Source organism: Convolutriloba macropyga, chromosome 5, assembly GCF_964194025.1.
Source record: "Convolutriloba macropyga chromosome 5, txConMacr16.3, whole genome shotgun sequence".
NCBI lineage: Eukaryota > Metazoa > Xenacoelomorpha > Acoela > Convolutidae > Convolutriloba > Convolutriloba macropyga.
This window is the reverse complement of record NC_134472.1, coordinates 3,602,360-3,626,129: the sequence shown is the minus strand read 5'-3', so window position 1 is coordinate 3,626,129 and position 23,770 is coordinate 3,602,360. Positions and strand designations below refer to the sequence as shown.

The 23,770-nt window shown below is 36.3% G+C and overlaps 2 protein-coding genes across 3 annotated transcripts in view; one reads left to right on the top strand and one right to left on the bottom strand.

Moving 5' to 3' along the window:
• The window catches only part of LOC142339055 (T-complex protein 1 subunit eta-like), a 235,886-nt gene that overhangs the window by 180,127 nt on the left and 31,989 nt on the right, over nucleotides 1-23,770 (bottom strand). The gene's annotated exons all lie outside the window — the stretch shown is intronic.
• Nucleotides 3,188-23,337, top strand: LOC142339052 (UTP--glucose-1-phosphate uridylyltransferase-like). Its single transcript, XM_075388709.1, has 4 exons — nucleotides 3,188-3,325; nucleotides 3,541-4,139; nucleotides 16,688-16,936; nucleotides 21,957-23,337. The coding sequence occupies exons 1-4, from the start codon at nucleotides 3,313-3,315 to the stop codon at nucleotides 22,584-22,586; spliced, it is 1,491 nt and encodes a 496-aa protein (XP_075244824.1). The 5' UTR covers nucleotides 3,188-3,312; the 3' UTR covers nucleotides 22,587-23,337.

Sequence of the window (23,770 nt, the reverse complement as noted above, 5' to 3'; positions counted from 1 at the left end):
TTCACAATGACAGATACCGGAAGGTTTTCTCTCCCGGTCAAAGGCTGGCCTAAGCATTCTTGTTCCTGAAGACAGGGCGAACGAATATGAAAGATCTAGTCGGAATTGTGAGCCGTTACAGAATCATAACTCTATAGATGCAGAGTTTCATCAGGAAAAATAAAAACCATTCCGAAAATCAAAAAAGAAAAACAAGAACAAGCTCGAGCGAAAAAGTTGGTAGTCAAAAATCTCAATGATAGAGAGGCATATTCTCTAGATTTGGCTATGGAAAAAAGAGCATCATGCTGGCTAAACGCACTTTTTTTGAAAAGATGTTATTTTGATTTAACCAAAGGAGAGTTTAGAGATGGAGTCGCTCTTAGATATGGATGGGATCACGTAAAATTGCCATCAATATGCCCTTGCGGAGAAAATTTTAATGTAGTCCATGCTCTTCATTGTCCAAAAGGTGGCTGTACGCACATAAGACACAATTGTATCCTTGACTCTTTTGCCAACCTGCTGAGGTCGAGCCCTGTCTTCAGACTTTGCAAGGGGAAACCTTCGCAAATAGAACTACCAGTATTGAGAACCTTCTTTGATGTGAAAGTGGTTAATTCGTATGCGAAGAGTTGCCCAAGAAGCATACCGGATTCCTACAAATATCACGAGTACATCAAGAAGCTGAAATACGAGCAAAGGATAATCAAAGTGAAGAAAGCCGCCTTCTGTCCGTTAATCATCTCGTTAACAGGGGGAGCTGGTCCGTCAGCATCAAAAGCCATGCAGAGATTGGATTCCAGGATCAGTGATAAGAAAGAAGATTCATATTCGGACGTGATCACGTACATAAGGACAAAATTAAGTTTCGCACTTTTGCGTAGCTTCATACTCTGCCTCCGTGGCGCGCGCTCCATGCGCCTCCGTCCTGCAGTAGAAGCTGCATGGGAACCAATGTAGAGGAAGGGAGGCTGTTGTGCTAAATGCTTTTCATTTCTAATCGTGATTCAAAATCACTGCATATTACAGTTTAATTGTATTTTTCCTTATCTATTTTGATTATAATTCTGATGCTTTAACTTCTTTAACTTTTGCATCTGATCCTTCAATTTTTGACTACTGTCAGGATTTATAAATGCACATGGGAGTTGACTTGCTGCCCACTAATTGACCGTACCCTTTTAGGGAGGGGTTTTCTCTTAATTGACCTTTAGAAAAAAATTTTAGCCCCCTCCTCAAATTGTAGCCCCATTATGGCAAAATTCCGTTTGTGGCTGTAAAATTTTGTTTGTTCTTTTTCTGTGATAGATGTTTTTTGTGTAATTTTTAAATTTTATTGATTGATTTGAAAAATGTGAAATGCTTTATGAAGACGTTTTGATGGGAGGGACCGGGCAAGGCAACATTTACCCAGTGTTGGAGGGAGGGCATTTCTTAATTTAATTTTTTTAAAAAAAAAACAATTTTTTGTGGCTTTGCTGATGCTATTTTGTTTTGCTTTCCTAATTATAGTTTAGAAATTTAGCATCTTATTCTGTAGTTCTGGCAGTCGCAATCTAAATGCCAACTGCCAGAACAAGTTTGAGAATAGAAGTCGGGGATTAATCTTCGCTCGGATCTTTTCCTTTTGTGCGCACCCAGGTAAGTGGGTGCATATTATTTGCACCCCCCAGAAGCACGTGCAATATTTTTTACATAATGATTTACCATGTAATGACACGTGCTCTGTAATTGGGGGAGCATAACGTACTGGGGGCACAAACGGAAAAGATCCCTTCGATCTTTTGTTTCCCGAACAAAAATTTTTTTTCTTGATGGGAACGAAATTCGGGTCTTCCCCATTACAGTCCCCCTTCATGGTGATTTTGCCATAATTGGGGCTCCAATGAGGAAGACCCCGAAATTCAGTCAATTGATTGAAGTCAATTAACAATGATTGCTTTAGTTTTTTGAAAACAATTGCAGGTATTATTTTTTGTGTAAACATGTCCGTTATATAAAAATTAGGTTTTATCGGGGGAAGGAAACAGTTCCGAAGCCGTGATAGTATTGTATTGTTCAGTAAAAAAAATCCTGCTTGGTCGGTGTAGCTAATTGGAATAAAGAATCTATCCTGTCCCCCCGAATGTCTGTGCCCGTTTTTTATAGCACGTGCACAAGGGGGGGGGGGGTGGGTGGGTGAAATTTATGGCCGCTAAGCTGGGGGGGGGGGGGGGGTGAAGGAGTTCGGTTCTAAACAGACTAGAAAAATGAAGTAGGTGTTAAAATTACTATGCTGAGAGTGAGCTAGTTTGTACTCCGGGAACGAAAACAATTCTAAAGCCTTAATAGAATAGTGCGGCTTGTTTAGAGCTCCTTCTCTTTGAACTTAACTAGCAGAGAAGGTAGGAGTAGCTATTTCAAGTGAAGGATCTATCCTGTTCCCCGAATGTTTTTAATGCCTCGACTTAAAAAATTGGGATTTTATATAGCACATTACTATGTAAAAACTATGGGGGTGGGATATATTGACCTATGCGAACGAACAGCTACAATTTCAAGACTGATATTAATATTACTGACTGATTACTTTATTTAATATTTGAACTAATGTGAATATTTAACTTGAGGGTTAATTTTCATGTTTACTTTTACAAAAACCTATAGCCCCCCCCAACGAAACTATAGCCCCCATAATGGTATAATTACCATGATGGTGGGCTATAGGTTATATGACCACTAAGCTGGGGGGGGGGGGGCTATAATAACAGAAATACTATCAGAGCAACCGAAAATACTACCAAAAAGACGCTGAAAACTTTTGTATTGAAAAATCTATTGTACAGCGTTTTCGAGTTTATAAATAAAATAGTGCTTAAACCAATAATAAATAATACAAATTAGATCATGGGGCCGGGGAGGAGGGAGGGGGCGTAAAAGTTATATGCCCTCTATGCTAAAGGGGGTTACTATTCTAACTCCACACAGAATAGATCCAAAATAAAGTAGATGTTTTAAAATCGGTACGATGAGTGTGAGCTTGATAATAGATTAGTTTGTACTCCGGTGTTTTTGACAGTTCCTGAATATAAAGTACAGGTCGACATGCAGATTATTCTTATACGCGTTTTAAATTGGTACACCATTCTCGTTTTATCAAAGCAACGGAAATTGCATACCACAGAAAGCTATTTGTGCTTCCATGCAGTCCTAAGCAAACTTGCTAAAGAGCTGACAGTTGTTTAGCCAATCTGTTACATCTTAACTAATGCAGATATATTAAACATCATCGCTCGCGTGAACTGTCTAAACTTGCTTATTTGGTCGCTGTTTTCACTTAAAACTTCAACAATGTTGCATTCAGGTGAGTATAGTCGTTAATTGAATTACATCTGAAAATTGATTTTTTTCACACGTGCCTTCATTTTGCTTTTTACGTCAAGCGAGACTAGTGCGAAAGTTGTTACTTTTGAAAAGTTAGCATTTGATTTATTAGGCTCTTAAGTTGTACAACGCGTGCTTGTTCTTTGATGAAAAACATGATGAGACTTGGCTCTGATGGTGATAGACGTGTTTCAGTTGATGCAATTATGGCTTTACGGAAGCGCATGGATTCTTTCCAAGAAGATCAAAAGCAAGTTCTGGAAAAGAAACTGACCCAACTTCTTGAGACTGCTCCTGAATCCGAGAAGCCTTTCTACGAGCAAAATTTTAAAGGATTTCAGAAACTGTACGGACGGTTTCTGGATGAACGGAAAGAGGAACTGGTTTGGAATGAAATCACGCCATTGCCCGAAGATTTCATCTTGAAAATGTCAAGTGACATTGATGTGGCACAGGAAAAAAAGCGTGACATACTCAATAAACTAGCGGTGCTTAAGCTGAATGGAGGGCTGGGTACTGGTATGGGTTGTGTTGGACCCAAAAGTGCAATTACAGTACGCGGGGGTAAAACGTTCCTGGACATGACTGTTGAACAAATATCCGCTATGAATAGAGAGTTTGATGTGAGCATCCCGTTGGTGCTGATGAATTCATTTAACACAGATGAAGATACCTCAAATATCCTTAGAAAATATGTGGCCGACAATGTGGACATTCACTCCTTTAACCAGAGTAAATTTCCTCGAATTAACCAAGAGACCCTGCTGCCTTTTGCTGACACTGTTGACTCCAGGGTTAGTTTCCTAACTGCGCAGATATATGAAATGTTGCCCATAACAGCCCCCAGCTTTGTGGTCAAATATCCCATAGCCCCCAATTACCTTAAATGTACAGTCAAGGGGTCTATAGTGAGAAAAACCCAACCTATGCTGATGATCGTAGTTGTGACTCATGTTCATTATTTTTGTTTTCGCAAAAACACTAACCGGTTCTTTTGACGCCGCTTAGTGATCAAGTAACACGCTCGTACTTTTGTAGATGCACGTCAGATAACCAGGACTGATCCGAATTCACCCCTTGTTTTTAACGACTGTGACTGTGCAAAAATATCTGGATCTATTCGTTTCGCCCCCCCCCCCCCAGCTTAGTGGAAATATATGTTTTCTGACCTCCAAGTGCACGTGCAATATTTTTACATAGTAACGTGCTATATAACAACACATAATTTGTAACTGGGGGTCATAAAAAACACTGGGGGCCGAAGCAGAATGGATCCAAATATTTGTATTTTTTGTTTTCGCAATTTTTTTCAGTTATTTGCGGTGTCGCTTTTGACAGGGCTGAGGACCATCTAATAAGTCTTATTTGAATCTATATTATCCCCTGTATCCTCATCAAGTAACAGGAGTATGTCTGTCAGCAAAATGAAATCAAAATAGTTCGCACTTCAAAAAAGTTTTCTTCCGTCAATCTGTTTTTTTTTATTTTACTGTTCTTTCAATCCCAATTGGTGTTATGGGAATAATTGGTGGCTATCTTCCGGCAAGCTGCTGGGCGGGTATGTTTTGTTTTGCCCATTTTGTTTTGCCATCTTTAATTGTTGTTCCGTCGCTTAGTCGTTAATGAAAATTCTCATTTGCTCTCTAAGTAGGCATGATTGAATTCACTTAAGGGATTGAATTTTTGCATTTTTGTTGTGTTCTGTTTACTTTTGTGGAGGTCTTTTTATATGATTCGTTTATTATTGGACGCTCCTGTTTTAGTGAGGCTGATAATGCTAACTTAGTTTATTTTTTGTTTTTCTTCTGTTCTAGAACATTCTTTCGCTTGACGTATGCAGTGACTTTTTATGCTTCATTCCTGCTTTTTGCGTGACCTAAATTGCTCGGAATCAAAAATTGCCTGTTGCTATAACAAGAACAATTTTAAAACAAACGATGGCAAGGAACTGATAGCCGAGTGGTTAATGCTTCCGATTCTTACGCCGGGGATTGAGGTTCGCTTCTTTTCGTTTTGAAAACTTCTGCACCATCAATGATACACCCACCCCTTTTGAACTGAAATTGTTAAGGTGGCCGCGAAAACTCTTTTCAAGATCTTTTCTGTTTATTGATCTATCTGTATTTTGCGGCACGCAAGTCTGTTTTGGAGTTATTCCGGCAGTCTGCCGGCTATGTTTGTAAACAGTCCCAAACTTTTTGAACTCAATATAGCAATAAAAGTTTGAGATTCGAATTTTAAAAAGAGGCTCACCCAACTGTGCTTTCGACCAGACAGCTAGTTCTGGCCCTTCACTCAAAAGGATAGGATAATCTGAGGGTACATTTTGCCTTGATCTTCAAAAAATGAAAGTAAAAGATGCATATATCACGTTATTACAGAAATTATATCACTATATGGATTGTATTGGTGCTTTGTCTTTTTTACAATCGAAGTTTTCGGATTGTACTGGTGTGCTGTCTCGAAGAGGAGTTTTGGTGGAGCGTCATTTTTTACTGATAATTTTGGAGTGTATTTAAAACGGGATCTAAAATTAATTGCCGCGGGTGAAAACTAAGTGTTAAGGTCAAACGGCTGAACGAGTTCAAGAGGAGAAGCGTGATTTTTCAGTTCACGCGGCGCTTTTGAGAGAGCGAGAAATGAGGGTTTGAAAAAGGTGTTGCTAAGCGAGCAAAATATCATGTGCGACTTTTTCGAAGCAGTTTTTTTTACTTTACTTTTTAGGTTAAAAGTGGTCGAGCTAAACCATGTTGAAAGGTAATTGTTTGTTTGGGAGCATTTTTGACCGTCTCAATCATGTTTTATATGCTTACTTGAGCTATTTTGTTCTTTCGCTGTTTTGGACTCTTTTTAGTGTTTTTATACCTTTTTAAGTTTGAGTGTCTGGTGTAAGTTTTTTTGGTTGAAGTTAATATTCATGTGGGTAGTCTTGCCCTTTCAATTTAGTTTATCTTCTGAAGTTTGTGTTAGTTGAAAATAGTCCAAACTTTCACAATTTGTTACTTAATTTTTCTGTTCTTACAGTTTTTTGCCTAATTACTGTTGTTTCTGCCTTTCAGAGCATTTTTTCATTTTCAATTGATTAATTAGGTTAATTGTAGGATTATTGTTATTAAGGGAAAACAATTGAATGTTTAGTTGCACATATTTCTTATCAAATAAATAAGTTCTGCAGTTTTTTCTTCTTTGGCATGATTTAAGTGTTTTTAGTGATTCAGGATGTCATATGGCTGCCCAACAAATAATCAGGAACTGCTTCTTAAAGTGTGTTAAAACATCTGTTTGAGACTTTACAATTTTTAGAGAATCTTACTTAAAAATTTTGCTCAGTTTTTCGCCTTTTTTGAAACGTATTAATTGTTATGTTTTCAATGGCCTCCCTCATCTAAGCCGGCTGTTATAGTGGCCCTAAGTTTTCAGTCGTTGAATGAAAATTGGTGTTGCTTTAACTTAGTTAACAGTTTGTTCAGATTTTTGCGTGAAATCTTCTAGGCTAGTTTCATCTTTCTTATTCTGTTCAGAGTCCCTTTAAGCAACAATTGCTCAGAAAAACATTCTAGAGTCAGCAGAGTCAGTATGGAGAAACCAAATTGAGTTCACATCTTAAAATTTTTTTGTAAACCAATCAATTTCCTTATTTTCTTTCAATCCCAATCAGTTTTATGAGAATCAATGGAGATCATTTTCCTGCAATCTGACGGGCATGTTCACTGACACATGCAGTTTCATTGAACAAAAATTAAGTATTTTATGCAATATGTTGTCAAAATGTTCATTGTAGACGCAACTCATTGCGAAAAATTGTCAGAAGTTTGTCCTCGCGTTTTCCTTTTCCGTTCTAATATGTTTTCTTTTGTCCAAATTGAGTGTCATATTGAAGTAATTAGTTTTGCTAGTTAATTTATTGGTTGACCAGGCGCAAATGAGATCTTACTTCGAGTCGATTTGGCTATGTTCTTTTTTAAGATCTGTTCACTTTTTTTGGCTTTTTCACGTCAGTGAGAAGTCGAATTAGAGTGGTGATTTTAATCACGATGGAGTAGTAAAGGCAGTGAACAAGCGAGTAGGTTTGAAGCGTGATATTTTTTTCAAAGTACCTTGAGAGTGGAGTGAGAGGTTGGTATTAGAACAAAATTGAGAGGTTGGTATTAGAACAAATTTTATTAGAGCAAAGTACGTTTAGAGTTGAGAGGTTGGTATTAGAACAAATTAGGCGATTTCTTTTCACGTGCGGCAATTTGACTGCTGTTTTTAGTGTTTTTTCTCTTGAGTGCTATCAATATGATACATATGTTTTCTAATGGTGCATATTTGCAATTGATTGAACTGATCGACGCGCAGCTAATGCTTTTTAACTTTGACACTTTGCCATAAAATGTTTTTGAAAACTCGATGTTTGCACTCTTTTATTATATCTTTGTTGTCTTATAACCTAGTATCGATAATGACAGTGTCGTTGGGTGCTAATAAGGCCTAATTAGAACTAATTAGGTGTTTGAGTTAATGGCTAGTGGTTAGCATGGTTTACTTTTACAATATCTTTTCTCAAAATGTTTAATGATTTTTTCAGTTTTGAGTATTTCTTCTACTTTGTTGTCTTATCATTAAATCTCATTAGGCATAGGTATCATAGGTTGCTAATATGATTTTTTTAACCAATTTAATTGAATCAGCTGAAAGCTAATTCTTTCTATGTCTATGACTTTCATTGTTTTCAAGATAAGAATAAGATACCTTACCTATTGTTGCTAAGGATGCCTAAACTAATCGAATTAATCGTTTAAGTTTATAGTTGTTTTTTTTTTTACTTTTTAGTTGTTTGTTTTCAAAAAAATGACTGAACTATTGAGCAGTCATATCAGTCATTCATAGCAGTCATTTTGAAGGTTTTGACATCTTCTTAAAAATTGAATTTTAATTTTTTCGTCTGTCAGTGTTTTTAACTCGCGGTCTTATCGCTTAGTCTTAAAAACGACAATAAATTCTCATTGCTTTTCTAGTGCAGCGTAATTTTAGTCAATTTAATATTTTAGCCAACGTTTTCATTCACTGTGATAACATTCGATTTTGAAAGGTTTAAGCGAGTTTGTGGATCTTGCTTTCATTTGTAGTTCTATTGTTCATTTTTCAACCATTAGAAGTACTATAAAATAATTTACGGCTTTTAATGTTTTGTGATGTTGTGGTTAAGGGTTTTGACTTGCATTCGTGATGTTCTCTTAATGCTATTTTTTTTGCAATTTTTGCTTTTTTTGCTTGGTCTAGTCATTGGCTCCTACAATGTTATTGTATTATGTGCTGATTCTTAGGACACATAGCATCAATATTCTCAAAATTTAGGGTTTCATAAAAGGCAACCTTGAAAAAAAGAAGTTTTCTAGTCTTTATTTTTTGTTCATATTTGCAAGTATAGGATCAGGGGCTTTGTCTTGTCTTGATGCTCTCATAAAAATTTTAATGTCGAGTCTTTAGTTAATTCAATTCTTTGGATTGTTATTCAGATTTTGTCCTGCCTTGTTTTTTATTTTGTCATAATTTTTGTTGTGACCATTTGACGTCACAATCACTTCAAACCTTCTTTTTGTGCAATTTCAACTCAATGGAGTTCTTGACGTCATTTTTCACATTCAGCGGAGCGAACTTTTTGTTCATTTGCGTGAATAAGTTTTTGGTCGCAAGTGACTTACCTCACTCTCAAAAATGAATTCCTGGCTCTGACTTTTCTTAATTCAAAGATATAAGGTCAAGTGAGTGCGTGTCACTCTAATAGGTTATATGAGAGCAGCTATTCTTAGTCAAAATAACATCTCAGCATTTATTAAAAAGAAACTTCTTTTTGGTCTGTTTCTTTAACTATCATTTTTAAACTGCAGATCAACGAGGTTTTTTCTGGTAATCTGCCAGCTATATTGCATTTTTTTCGTAGCATCGATTGACTGATTACGTTTGATAGATGTAGTTTGAAATCGCTAATTATTGTGAACTGAAACATGATGAAGCCTGTGCTGCTTCTTCAGGGAGAATTATGATTCGGAAGACAAAATTGGAATGAAGCGGAAAGTTTTGGAAAAGTCAGTGGAGGATTTTTTCTTTAATAAAACGTTGCACCCTCGGCAGTTTTAATGCCATATTGCTTAAACCTTCCTACCAGGTTTTGAGCATCGTCTACTTTTTTACTGGTAGTGATGTATTAACTTTGATAGGATCTGAAGTTGAGCCATTTACTGGAGGATTTGATTTCTTGTTTGAAGGAGAAAGATTTGAATGGAAGAAGTGAATTAATAGAGAACATTGAAGAGAGGAGAATTGGTTGTTCGCATTGATCGTGTTCGGTAAACCGCAACACCCACATCCAAAGAATTGAAATAGGATTTTATTTTATATATTTTACAAAATCATACAAGCTGTTGACAGGATAAGCAGAAATGTTTAAAACTACCTATCTTCGAAGAAATTTAAAATTGGCGATAAAGAAAAGTCGTTCTAGCGCTATATTATTTCCATCAAAACCAATCTTCATTTGATATTTTTTGACAATGGAGCTTGTTCTTATTTTGTCGTCGAAAACTGCTGGAATTCTATTCAATCCTATCAGGTGTAGACATTTCACGAAATACAATCCATTTCTGCCCGCAAATTGCATTCAAAATCTGCTTAAAATCGTAATTTATTATTCAAAAAACACTTCTCGGTAATTTTTTACTGCTATTATTTAACGCTGTTGAAGCCCACAATCAATTACATACCATTTAGTAGTATCAGTAGTACAAGCTTCGGGCTTGCCCCTGGGGTGTCAATCCCAGTGTTTATCAGTCTATTTCAGTTTATCTTTTTCAAGTTGTTACATGTTCCACATTTGCACATTATTCGCCAGGTGCACTTCTTCAGTTGATTAAAACTTTTTGTGAAGTATTCCCAATGTTACAATTTTGTTAGATTTTTATAATTTTATCAACCCCCAAAATTTTTGCGAAGTTGTTTTGGCTTTAGTGTTCAACAATATTGGATCTAACATTGCAATTGAGAATGACTTCAATCAAAATATGCTAAACTCACCACGAATTGGTATTACAATAGCAATCTGTATCCAAAAGTTCGAATGAGTTTGGTCTTCTAAACTAGCATTCAATTTCGTACAAGAAATGGCAGATGTAACAGCGGCCATGACAAATGTTTGGCCATATCAAAGGCCATATGAGCTCGTACTTGCATCTCAACTGAATCCCTCTGGTTTTTACAGTCTTAGCATTAAAAAATTTTATCATTTCGTTTAAATTGCATTAAAGTAAATTAAGTTCGAATCATTGTCAAAAAAAGTAAAACGAAGCTGTGTTTTGGCGTAGCTATGTTTTTAAAAACATGTTTTTATTGAACTCAGAAGTTACTAATTTGATTTTGCTAATATTTTCACTAATATTTTTAGTTTCACTAGCTTCTTAGCGAAACCCTAGATTTTTAAGAACCATTTCTGTAAGTTTTAGAGAACCAGGATCTTAATTGCAGTGCGTTATTATAATGAAGTCGACAATTAAATTGGGGTAGAAGACCTCGGTGTTTAAAATTATTTGTTAAGCACCGAAACCTTTAATTGCAAGAGCCTGTTTTTCCAATCTGTTTTTCCAATAATATTTTTGACGCAAAGCCGAGCAAGACTTTTTCAATTGCTCTCAAACTAAGTATATGAATTATAATAATCTTGTTTTATTTTTACGCGATTTTTTTGTTCCACACTTCCTTCTGACTTTTTGTCCGTCCTAAAAACCGTGTAAAGAGGTGACTCCCGAAAGGCATTAAGTACTCTTAGAGCCTTTGAGCTTACTAGACTCCAAATATGCAATTCACCGAATCTGTTTTCAAGACATAAAATGGTGCGAATGGGGTTCTTAGCAATTGGCCACCAGTTAACACCCCCCCCCCCCCCCATCGACACCACCCAGTTCACCTCCAAGTTCACCCTCCAATTCCCACCCCTACGCATTGTTCCACGCGTAAGACAAAGCACTCGACCCCCTCTCCCGCCACACTCATCCACGCCCCTTCAATTAAGCTAAAGCTAGCTCTCAAAGCCGTAGCTAGCTATTGATGAAGCCGATCTCTCGCCAGTCGTTGAGAGCAATTCGCCCGACGTTAGTCGGTTATGTCAGTTGAATGTCAATGTTGCAATAGGGAAAATTTTCAAACTGAGCAGCTAATATTTATCTGCGCAAGTTAAAGTATTTTAAAGAAAGAAGCATTCAAAGATGGAATTGTGCCCATTTTCCAATATTCGTTTGTAATAGAATCTCAATTGAATCAAGATTAATGAAATATACGTCAACAGTTTGAACTGCCTTGCGCATTTTGGTGGTTTAGAATTTTTATGATAAATCACCACTAATCGTTGAAAATAAATAAAGGATAATAGACCCCGATCAGAAGCTCTCATTTTTGATTTGTAGATTTTGTCTTGCAAATATTGTTCGATGTCGGATAGAGTGTTCGTCTTATTTTACTGCGTTACGTAGATGCCTAATATGCTGTGGATGTTGCATGCGCGCAAACGGTGGGCTGTTTTTAAGTGACTGTTGATTCCTGGGATAAAATTGAAAGATCCGAAGTTTCACTTTGACAGTGATTTCAAATCCGAAATCGGACCGTGAAAAGGGGCGATAAGGTGTACAATTTTGAGAAGCTGATTTTATATCGTTTTCAAAAAAAATCAGCAATCAACTCTTTTTTGAACTCAGCTATCTTCTTTGTTGAAATCATTTGGAGCCCTTAAGTTTATGACCTGAGAATGTTATGCTTTATACGATCAAATCACACTCGAATTGCTTTTATTACCCTGCGCTCGAGGTGTTCGTTTATAATGTGACTAAAATAAAAGAGATCCATTATTATTTAATCGCAGACTACTTAATGTTCTGTACTCAATGCTTGATAACTGTTAAACTTAAATGTGGTTAGTTTTAAAAATAGCACGCGAATATAGCGAGCATGGAAGTTGTACGTTCAGTAACCTTTGCAAGTCAGAAAAAGTCCACATATTCATGCTATTATGAAAAAAGTAAAATTGTTGCTTTTCTTTTGTTCGTTTTTTAAAAACTTCTTCCCATATTTGTGTCACTTGTATAAATTGAAATTTGAAATTGTTCCAAAAAAGTTTAAATGAACGGGAAAATAAATTGTTATTATTAATTGCTCGCAAGCTAGATCTTTTAAGAACCATTTATGCAAGTTTTAGAGGACTAGGATCTCAATTGCAGTGCGTTATTCCCAGGTTGAGGTGCAGACCCAAAATGCTTTATGATCAGACCCAATCGAGCACACACCCGTGTGTTTCGAGACCGAAATTACAGGGTCTGGACGGAGCGCACTACAGTCTGGACCATGGTCTGGAGTAGGTCTGGTCAGAGTTCAATTTGGTCTGAAAAAACTGATCATAGGCGTTTTCGAGCGCGCTTGAGTCTGATCATAAACGGTTCGAGCGCAATTGGGCCTGATCAGAAATGTTTTCGAATGTAATTGGGTCTGATCAGGGACCATTTCGAGTGCCTTATTTTTTTTCATTTTTCAGATGTTGGCTCTGCCAAGAGGCAACAATAAAGCAGCGTTCTGATCAGAGACTCATCTAAAGTCGATAGCTCTGATCAGAAAGAATGAGTCCAGCTGACAGCAAAGGCTGGTCCCCTTCAGAGGAAATTTTGATTAACTGGAGACCACGATGTTTCTTATGGAAAGCTGTCTGAACTCATCCATTGAGTCAGAAATATACACTAAACGGTACACTAAATAAAATTTGTTTTCAATAGTTCGGTTTCATTTTCTTCAGCAATACTTTCATAATTGGTTTTTCCTTAGATTAATTAAATACTGCAAACATCGTTTTTTATGAAATGAATCCATTATAGCAAATTTAAGAGATTTTTCTTAAGTAAAATCTTTCTCTGATCAGACTATTTCGAGAGCACTTGTCTGATCAGAACCGGTTTCGAGCGCACTTCAGTCTGATCATAAATGGCTGCAAGCGCAATTGGGTCTGACCATAAATGCTTCGAGCGCAACTGTTTCTGATCATAACCTCTTCGAGAGCACTTGAGTCGGAGCATATTCTGATTAAGGTTTGGGCAATGGTCTGAAATTGAGTCCGGACCACGGTCTGAAGATGGTCTGATCAGAACGCCTTCGGTCTGAAAAGTCTGATCAGAGACCCTCTTTGTCTGGAAAGTCTGATCAGGGTTAATTTCAGTCTGGAAAGTCTGTTCAGACGAAAATTTGGGTCTGGGCCTCAACCTGGGTTGTAATCCAATCGAAATTAGATTTGGAATCCCAGTTTTCGTTATTGCTTAAATGTGTAAAGTGACAGTGTTTTAAAATCAATTGTTAAGCGGCGGAACATTTTGTTTCAAGAGCTTGTATTTCCAATCCCAGAAACAATAATTTTCCCTAAAGATTTTTTTAACTGCTCTCAATTTAATTTTGTAGCAATTAGACTAGTCCCCTGGTCTCGCGATTTTTTGCTTGAATGATTTTTGTCTGACTTTTTTTGACCGGGCGTCAGATATGGAAACAAGTTTCTTCAAGTTTTTTTCGTGATTCTAAAACACGAGAAAACATTACAAGAATTTTGAACAAAAGTTATTCTCGATTGAAATGAATTCATAGGCTCGTCGAAAATATAGGCTCGTCTTTTTATTTTCCTATGTATTGTCTATGAGCAGATGCCTAATGCAGTATTATGTATGACGAGATTGATTTTTTTTGTTTTGCATGGTTCCAAATCGTTTTCTCCTTAAATCTGTACTCCGTGGCTGTAGTGTTATGCTGTTCAATGACACCTTTTGAAGAGGTTCTGATTTTCAGGAGCTTGTAATTTTCTTTCAAAGTTTTATGGGTTCTCATTACAAATATTCTTTTATACAGCAGCTTGAATAAGCAGCAGCAGCAACATTTCAAGTCATCACAGTAGTTCCCTTAACTTTAAAGCAAAACCGTATTTTTTGCTACAGTTTCTTCTCAGCAAAGACGAAGTTCGAATAACATTTTTCGGGAATGTTTACTCTGCAAGGGCTTTTAAATGATACTACTCGCGTGTTTCTCTGGAGGGGTCAAAATTAACTAGATGAAAAAAATATCCGTTAGATGAGGTGAAACAAGTTGTGAATAATTTTTTCTCTATGCGCTTTTTCAACTACTAATTGTATTTTTATTAATTGCTCTCGAAGGAAGTTTGAAACTGCTATTGTTCAGTTTGAAGCTGGTATTTATCATTCAAGAGCAATTTGTCCGATGTTAGTCGGTTTTTTATGTCAATTTAAGTTTTTTAACAATTATTTCAAAGACTGTTTTTCTGTTTTATTTTCTGTTGTCTTTTTTATTGCGATCTTGGACTTCTTTAAATTTTAAAATAGAAGGGGAGTAAATTTGCCACTATCCTTTCTCTAACCGGAGCAAAAACAGTAAAGGCTTAGGTGGAGAACGGTGTTTTCTTAAATTAAGTTGGAAACTTTGTTTTACTTAAGCTCTCTGCTTTTCGGCTCGATGCACGAGAGTAGTATTGAACTTGAAAGCAATGATTGCATCAGTTCCTAGTTTTGCTATCACTGAAATTACTTGTAGTAAAGACTAAGTAATTGAGTTTATGCGTTTTGTTTCATAAACAGTGATTTTGACTTTAATAAGTCTCTTCCTTGCTTTGGATCTTTCGATTGTTTTTAAGCTAAGGATAGATTTAGTGACATTGTTGTTTTTCAACTTTTGTTACTCAATTGTGATGTTATAACACATGTTGATTTCTGCGCAGTGTGCAGCAATTCTGAATTCGGTCGTTACCAGTGTTTAATACTTTTGCGTGATGGCAAAACTTTTGAGCTCTAGTTTTCAACACTATTCCAATGTCATGCATCGTTATTTCAATGAATATTTAGCCGGTTTTTAATGTTTTACTGAGATTTTTGGGACGTTGTTTATGTCGGGTATTATTTTTGAGATGTTTTAAGATAGAAGGATAGTTGGAAACGGTGAATCCAAAATTAGTTGAAAAATTGCATTAACGAGATTTGTTTGCGTTCCTCTGGATTAATTTTCTATTTTATTCATGTGCAATAATAATAATACATATGATATCAAAACCTTGCGGCCAGTACACTTAACTGTACAGTCAATTCCCAAGTGCTTGAAAAGGTTGCTTTTTCAGGGCGAGGTAATGAAACGACCAACCTGTTGGTAATACCATTCTTGAAACTATCATTCATATCTGTCTGAACAAAACTTCTCTGGGTCACGTTAATAATGTCCCTCGGATCTTTTCAACCATCACCCCCCCCCCCCCGCATTGCCACCCCGCTAGCAATAGGGAGGCGATTGATGAACAGACCCTGCCCCTCTAATAATTAAATAATATCACGGCTCATTAAACATTATCACTCTTTTGCAACAAAACGACACGAGTTATCTTATGTGCTAGTTATTACGACAAAGTATTTGGAAATGGAGCTATTTCATGTTTTAAGAGACTGGGAGCGGGGGAGGGGGTGTGAGTTGCAGGGCGTTATTGGCGTGATTCGTTGTATCCTTTCCTTTCTGCATTATAAGTGTGCAGTGCTGAATCATTTCTTAGAATGTTCTTGGGCTCTCAAAGTGTAGCAAAGCACCTTACACTTTTCGACTGTTGCAAATTTTGAAAAAAAATTATTGAGAAGCGATTGTCTATTTGATTGTGTGAAATATTATTGGTGTTACGGATTTCTAAACGGCTGTGTGTTATCTAAATATTAATGTATTCAACTGGGTTTTGGGTGTTTGGTGTTTATATCCGATTTATCTCAATGTTTAAAAACGAATATGGGTGTATGAGGAATATTGTTTATTACAATTAGGACTGGCTGAGAGCCAAAAGAGAAGAAAACAAAGAATACCCACAAATCATGGCCATCTACCTTCAAAGAGTAGGAACTGTAGACGTAAGAAACGGTCTGATTAAGTTCTCGACTGGCAGCACAGGCTTTTAATAGAGAGAGAGCCACAGTTTTCTGAGGTCTCGCAGATTTAATGTAAAAACGGTATACTTTATCCGCTGAAAAAAGTACCTGAAAGGTCAGAGCTGAAAATATTAATCAAAATTTTGCTCGTGAGTCGTGCAAGCATTGCAGTGTTTCTCTGGTTCTGCTGTGTTTTGCTGGGAATTTCGTTGGTTGCGCTCAAGAAAATATGAATCAAAGCTAGCTAATCAAAGTAAACATAAAACTACGCAGCTGAAATTAAATGAGACATCATTGAATATCATGGGAACTGTCAAGCATCACCAATTGTGCCAACTTTGTGATAATGTTTATCAAGTTTGGGAAACTTAACATGTCTTTAGCTTGAGAAGGAAGGCTGGTATCCTCCTGGCCACGGTGACCTCTACCAATCGTTCTACAATTCTGGTCTGATTGACCAGCTGATATCAGAAGGTAAAGAGTATGTGTTTGTGTCCAATGTTGACAACTTGGGTGCCACAGTGAATGTCTCAATTCTGGACCAGTTGATGAAGGAGGAGATTGATTTTGCTATGGAGCTTACTGACAAGACACCGAGTGACGTCAAAGGAGGAACTCTCATCCGATATAGGGTGAGTAGTGTCTCAGCGGTGTCAGAGGCTCAGTGCTCGAGAAAAATATTAGATTAAAAGTTTCTGATCCAATTAATTGGTCTCGAACGAAGTTGTAGCAATTATTGTAAACGTGTTGGTCTTTTTATGCAAATTTTGCGCTTGACAATTTTGCGCTTTTCTTCTAGAACATTTTTTGACTCCTCAAGTGACTTTTTCACGCTTTCGTTCTTCATTTTTGAGTGACCTCTATCGTTCTCACTCTGAAGTAAAGCTTGTTGCTAATATAAAATCGATTACAGCGCAGCAAAAGGGAGGGACTGACAAACGAGTGGGAAGTACGTATGGTGAGGGATCGGTTGGTACACGGTTCGAATCCCGACGTGTTCGACGTCCCGAAGTATTTGCTGCACCCATAAAGAAAAATTTATCTAGGCTACAGGGCCTGAATTAAATTGCCTCGCCTGTCGTTCGAGAGCAATTCTTCCGACATTATTCGGTTTATGTTTTTTCCGTCTCGGTCAGCGTTATTAGTGGCTCGTCAATATTTGTTCACGAAGTCTGACCTTTTGTACATGTGGTATTAACATATTACGGCGTGAACTGTTGCTTATTTTCCAATATGTCAATATAATGCTGGCCTTTTTACTTTCTATCAAATGAAGCAGGTATTCTAATCATGTTGGTCTTGGTGCTTTTTTGTGCAACTGATATTTTTTGAGCTACGATTTTTTTGTGAGTTGGTCTTGAGAAACTGGATAAATTGGTAAAGACCGAGATAAGTTGCGGAGAATTTCTTAAAGCACAGCTAGTCTCTAAGTATTCGCTTCACTGAAACTGCTGAGGAGGCACAATATAATACTGTTAATGGCAATTTTTTGAATTTTAGATAAGCTAGCGACTGCCAAAGTCAGCCTTTTGCCAATTGTTTGAGATCAATTCACCCGACAGTAGTTTTTTTTATTTTTTCGTGGGAAGTAAAATGAAGTCAGCTTGAGGAATTTATTTTTAATAGCTGCGATAGCTAAGCGAAGCTATCGTTGCCCTTCTCTTGGCTTTTATCGTCAAGATTTTTGTCATTTTTTATGGCCATATGACGTCACTTACCTTCAAATCAGCTTGTGTTTATTCATTCATAATTTTATTGCGGAATTGCGTGCGTGACATTTTCAAACTTTTAGGAGTAACACTTCTGTTTATTCATGTGAAATTTTTGTTCACTTGTGACCTGCTCAAAGTGACTTTTCCTCTCTTAATTTAATTTTTGCTAAATTTTCAAAATTCTTTATTTTGTGACTACAGCTATATTATTTTTTCTGGCAATCTGTCACCTGTGTTTGGTATTATGAGACTATAGTCTCCGAAGCTGTCGCAGCTATCCACTTGCAATCTGCTAGTTAAGTTCTATTTTTCGATGGTTTTTTGCTCTCGAACTTTGAGTCCTGTTTCAATTTTCTGTCGGACTGTATTTTTTCTGACAATCCGATCTTTCATTTCATCGAAAGAAACGGGATCAAACAATGAAGTCCCACAAAAGTGCCAAGCTCGTAGCTTGAAGGATAGTTTTCATTTTAAGATTTTGATATCGAGGACATTAGTGACAAAAATCTTGCGTGTTTGCACAAGTTTCTGGAAATCTGAATGTTTGTACAAATCCATTTGCCTAAGTTTTTCTCCACATAACTCAAGCACTCTTCATTTTCAATACGGATATTCAGGGTTTTGAAATCGGTTGTTGAAACATTGACTAAATTTTAATCGCTAGTTAGTACAATTTCGTGGCTTCATAGTTTTGAACAATGTAGTGTATAATCTCGTTCAGTATGCAATAAATGATGTGAAGTTAAAATCTTTCTGCACTCTGGACACATTAAAATATATATAATAATGAAAACTATATTTCTTCTGTTTCCCCAGTTGAGCCTGCTACGGATAGCCATTTTCTGCCCACTATATAATTGCGCTTCAAACGAGTAATTATGTGAGCTTCAAATGAGCATCAACGATTTGAGCATTTATTTTTATACAGTGAACCATTTTCTGGATGCGCTTAAAATCTTTTAATCGTAATATGTACCGTCATCTCAGTAAATAATTGCAATGTTCGATTTCTTTGCTTTCCTAACTTTGCAGTCTTAAATTTTTCAAATTTTCGGTAAATCTTTTTTACTTCCATAAGTCTAAATCTTTGTGCTTGCTTATAAGTTTGCATTTAGCGGGCAATTAATCAGCAAAATTATTAAAAGTGAGCAATTTCATTGAGTAAAACTGCATCAAAATTTTTTGCTTTCCTGCTAATTTTTATAATCTATGTTTCAATTAGACTTAATGCCATTGGAATTAATCGCGGCTAATTTCTGGAAATTCTTCCGGCTATGTTCAATAAGCATGACGTTTTCAATTGAGTAAAACCGAAATCAAAGTAAACGGAGAGGGGTCGAACGAAGTTTGAAGCAATTTTTGTATGTCTTTTTAAAAAAATTTTGGCTTTGCTTTTTTACGCTTTTGTCGTAGAACATTTTTGAGTGATTTTTTTCACGCTTGACTTCTTCATTTTGAGTGAGATAAGTTGCTATCTTTCTGAAATAAATTTGCTAATATACAATATATAAAGTAATGTTGCTAATATAAAATCAATTGTGTGAGATAAAGAATCAACGCCAATGTAGCTTAGTGATTAGGATGTTTAACTTGTACCCTTTAGCTCTGGAGGGACAACACCTGAGGTGTGAGGGGTTTTGCACCCATAAAATTTCTAAGCTACACCCTCTCTTATTAAGTTGCTCTGACTGTCGTTCGAGAGCAATTCATCCAACGTTAGTTGGTTTATGTTTAATCTTTTGTTGGTTTTCAAATTTTTGCGTTGATCTGTGGATCAACGCTGAAATGTTCGATGAAATTTTGTTCTCGGAAGTGATTGTGTTATTTGGTTTCTTGTCTAGAGAACTGATAAAGTCAGACGTAATTCTTGATGGCACAGTTCTGTTTCTTACCCTGAGTTCTTGGAATTGACTTTTTCAATGGCTTCGATGACTTCTACTGCTTTGCAGGTAAAATTTGTGTTCGTGACGTCATTTCTGCTTTTAGGTCAATTGCGTGACTTACCTCATTAAAAAAAATGACTTCTGAGCTCACTTATGGAACTTTAAATTTTATGAACATTTACTATTTAAAGGTCAATAGTGTGCATCTAAGTAGAGCCAAACTTATATGCCCTAATTCCTGAGTAATAGAGTCTTGAGTTTTAATATCGAGTATTAATTTTGAAAAAGATGCATTAGGGCTTTTCCTTGTAGAGAAAATGTGTCTCATAAAAATGACAGTCCGAATCTGACCCCAAAAAGTCTAGTGGTCTATTAAAAAGCTGGTGGTCGATCTGTCAATCTTATTTCTTTAGTTGTTTCAATTCATGGTAGGCCACAAACGCCTATCGTGACTATTATCCGGCAATCTGCCGGCTATGTTATAGTTTTACTAGTCTAAAGTGTAAGGTTAACCGAAACTACTCGCAAGAAGCATAAAGTAGTTCTAGAGCAATTCGTCCGACGTTAGCAATTCTGGAACTCTGATTGAAGGATAAGGTCTAATTGAAGTGCTGCCGCTAATGACAATCAATTAAAGTAATTTCAGCTCTATTCCTTGAGAGATATATAATATATATATTTGGCATTTAAAGACGGTAGAGATGCTATTGTTTTTTATAGCTGCGAAGCTGTAGGCTGAGCGAAGCTATATTGCGGTGCTCTTGGTTTTTTTACAATTCAAAGAATTTGAATTGTATTGGGGCGCTGTCTTTTTTTTTTTAAGATCTGTTCACACATTTTCATGATTTTTGAAGTCAAATTGGAGTAGTGATTTTGGTCACGCCGAAACAGGAAGTGGAGCGAAAAAGCGAGTGGTTTTGCGGCGTGAATTTTTTTCGCTCTAATTTTAAAGTAGAGTGAGAAAACGGTGTTTGAACGAAAATTCGGTTTCTCGGTAGTGATTTTCTGTTCACATGCGGCAATTTCACTCTAATTTTTACGGTTTTTTCGATTTTTTGGATCGGATTTTCTTCTAAATGGTTTTCCCAATCCATTCACAGCTCTTTCTAGGCCTAGTTTTTTTGTTTGAATTAAATTTTAATTTCTCGACAGTAGTTTTTTTTGTTCACATGCGGCAGTTTGACATTGATTTTTTGTTTTTTTGTTTTTTTTTAATCTGATTTTTTCAAATGGTTTTCTCATTTTACTGATATTCCATTCTAGGTCTAGTTTTTTTTGTTTAGTCAATGAAAATTCTTTGAATTGTACGTCAGGACTTGTCCTGCTATGTTTTTTGTTTCGTCGTCTGACGCTCTTTTTTCGTTTTACATTTGTTCACACATCAAAGTTGAAAAAATCAAATTTTCTGAATTACTTCTTCCTCTCACTAACGGCATTTGCGCGCGTGACGTCATTTCTCACTCGCTTTAGCAAAAGTTTATCGGTTATTTGCGTGATTAGATTTTGATCATACGTGACTTACCTCACTCAATAAATTGACTTTTGCACTTTAAAACTTAAGTTTAGTTTGAATTTGTTTAAGGTCAAAGGAACTCATTTGTGCAGTAAAGGTCCCTAATAAGAGGCGTCTGTGGAATGAATTTTAACAAGCTTTATTAATTTATCGCTGAATGTTTTTTACCGTTTTTTGAGCGGCGTCGATTTTTTTTTCAATTTAGATCTGTATCTGTTTCTATCTCTATTATATGGCACGCAGGTCTATTCTTTCGCAGCTATTCCGGCAATCTGCCGGCTATGTTGTTTCATTATCTGTTTTTGATTTTGACGGTTATGTGTCTCGTTAGTTGTCTTGTTCCAATTTTATGAAGATTTAGATTTTCATCTTTCACGGTTCAGTACTACTAGTATATTTTGGTTTATTTTAGTTTCATTCTTATCTGATTTTTTTTAACTATCTGAACTCTTATCTATTTTCCGCCAAACTGGAATATAAAATATTGCTGTAGAGACAGTTACGATGTCTGCTATTGACATAGTTAATTTAAATCTGTTTCCAGGATCAGATCCGCCTTCTTGAGATTGCCCAAGTGCCGTCAGATCATATCGAAGACTTCAAGTCAGTTAAGAAGTTCAACCTCTTCAACACAAACAACCTGTGGATGAAACTATCTGCGATGAAAGCAGTTGTGGAATCGAATAAAGTTGTGCTAGACATGATTCTTAATCAGAAGACATTGAGCGACGGAAGAAAAATCATCCAGCTCGAAACAGCCGTAGGAAGCGGAGTTCAGTGTTTCCAAAAATCTGTTGGATTGCATGTTAACAGAGACCGATTCTTGCCTGTGAAAACAACATCAGATCTCCTATTGGTCATGTCGAATATCTACAAAGTTCATGACGGGAATCTTCGCATGTCCGATAAGCGAATCTTTGGAACTACACCGCTTGTTAAGCTGGGCTTCGAGTTCTCCAAAATGTCAAATTTTATCCGCCGTCTGAAGGACATTCCGAATCTGATTGATTTGGACCATTTGACAGTTTCTGGTGACGTGACGTTTGGTCGAAATGTTGTTTTGAAGGGAACGGTCATCATAATAGCTAATCATGGAGAAAGGATTGATATTCCGTCTGGATCTGAATTAGAAAATAAGATTGTCTCAGGAAACTTGCGAATATTGGACCACTAAGAGCTGCCAAAGCACAACATTAAAGAGTTACTTAATGAACCCACCTTTATAGAATAATCGCTCTCATTGTAGCACAAGCAGACCTACATAGTTCTTGCAGTGTTACCAAGATTGTCAGCTTATGATTGCAGACTGCTGCTGTTTAGTTTGAGAGGCAAAATAGTTTGAGCCATATGAAATTACGGATCTTTTCCGTTTGTGCCCCCCTTACGTCATGCACCCCCCCCCCCCCAACAAGTTACAGAGCATTTTCCATTTCATAGTAAATCTTTATATTGTAATATAGCACGTGCTGGGGGGGGGGGGGTTTCGACGGAAAACGGAAAAGATTCGAAATTACATATGCTATAGTAAATTTATACTAGACGCATCAAAGAAGTGCAGGTGTTATTATTAATGGACTAGTAAACAAAGAGTAACAAAACAGTCAGTCAATAGTTATGGTAAAATGTTTGTTGTGCATTTGTAACTTGATCTTGGTGCTTCTAACATAATCCTTTTATTTCATATTCATTTTTCTTCACGTAACTTCTGATTTGTAACCATGCGCACAATAGAGAGTAAGCGTTGATGAGTTATTTGGAAAATATTTCTTTTGAGGTTATCTTCTGTGCCTTTTGGAAAGGCCTGAGTTGTACTTATATTTACATAGACTAATAAAATGGTTGTCTGTACTGTTTCTGTAATTGTTTACAAATTGCTATTTATGAATTATTTGGAAATGACTTAATGAATTATGAATCTAATTATAGTTCCCTTTTTAAAAGAAATTTTTGACGCAATCATGATCATGATATGTGTGCATCCGTGTCCGGGCAAAATATTCCCAGACAAAACAGTCCGAGACTCAATAGTCCAATAAAAGCAGACCAAATAGGCCCGAATAAATATCGAAACAATCGTAACTATAATATACAAAAAATTATCAAACATAATCTGTGAGTTTCTATGAGTTCTCTGAATACATTGTTTCTAATTATGGATTAGGAATAAATGAAAAGTTGTTTCAAAATACATTATTTGGCAAAAAACTATGTTGTAATCAGCATAATATAATACAATCATATCAATAATTTAAGGGGTTTTTGTTAATGGGTGTGCTTATGTTTAACACTATATTTAGTTCGAACTATTTTATCTGGGAATGTTTTGTCTGCTTTCTTGGGACTTTTTTGGCTGGGAGT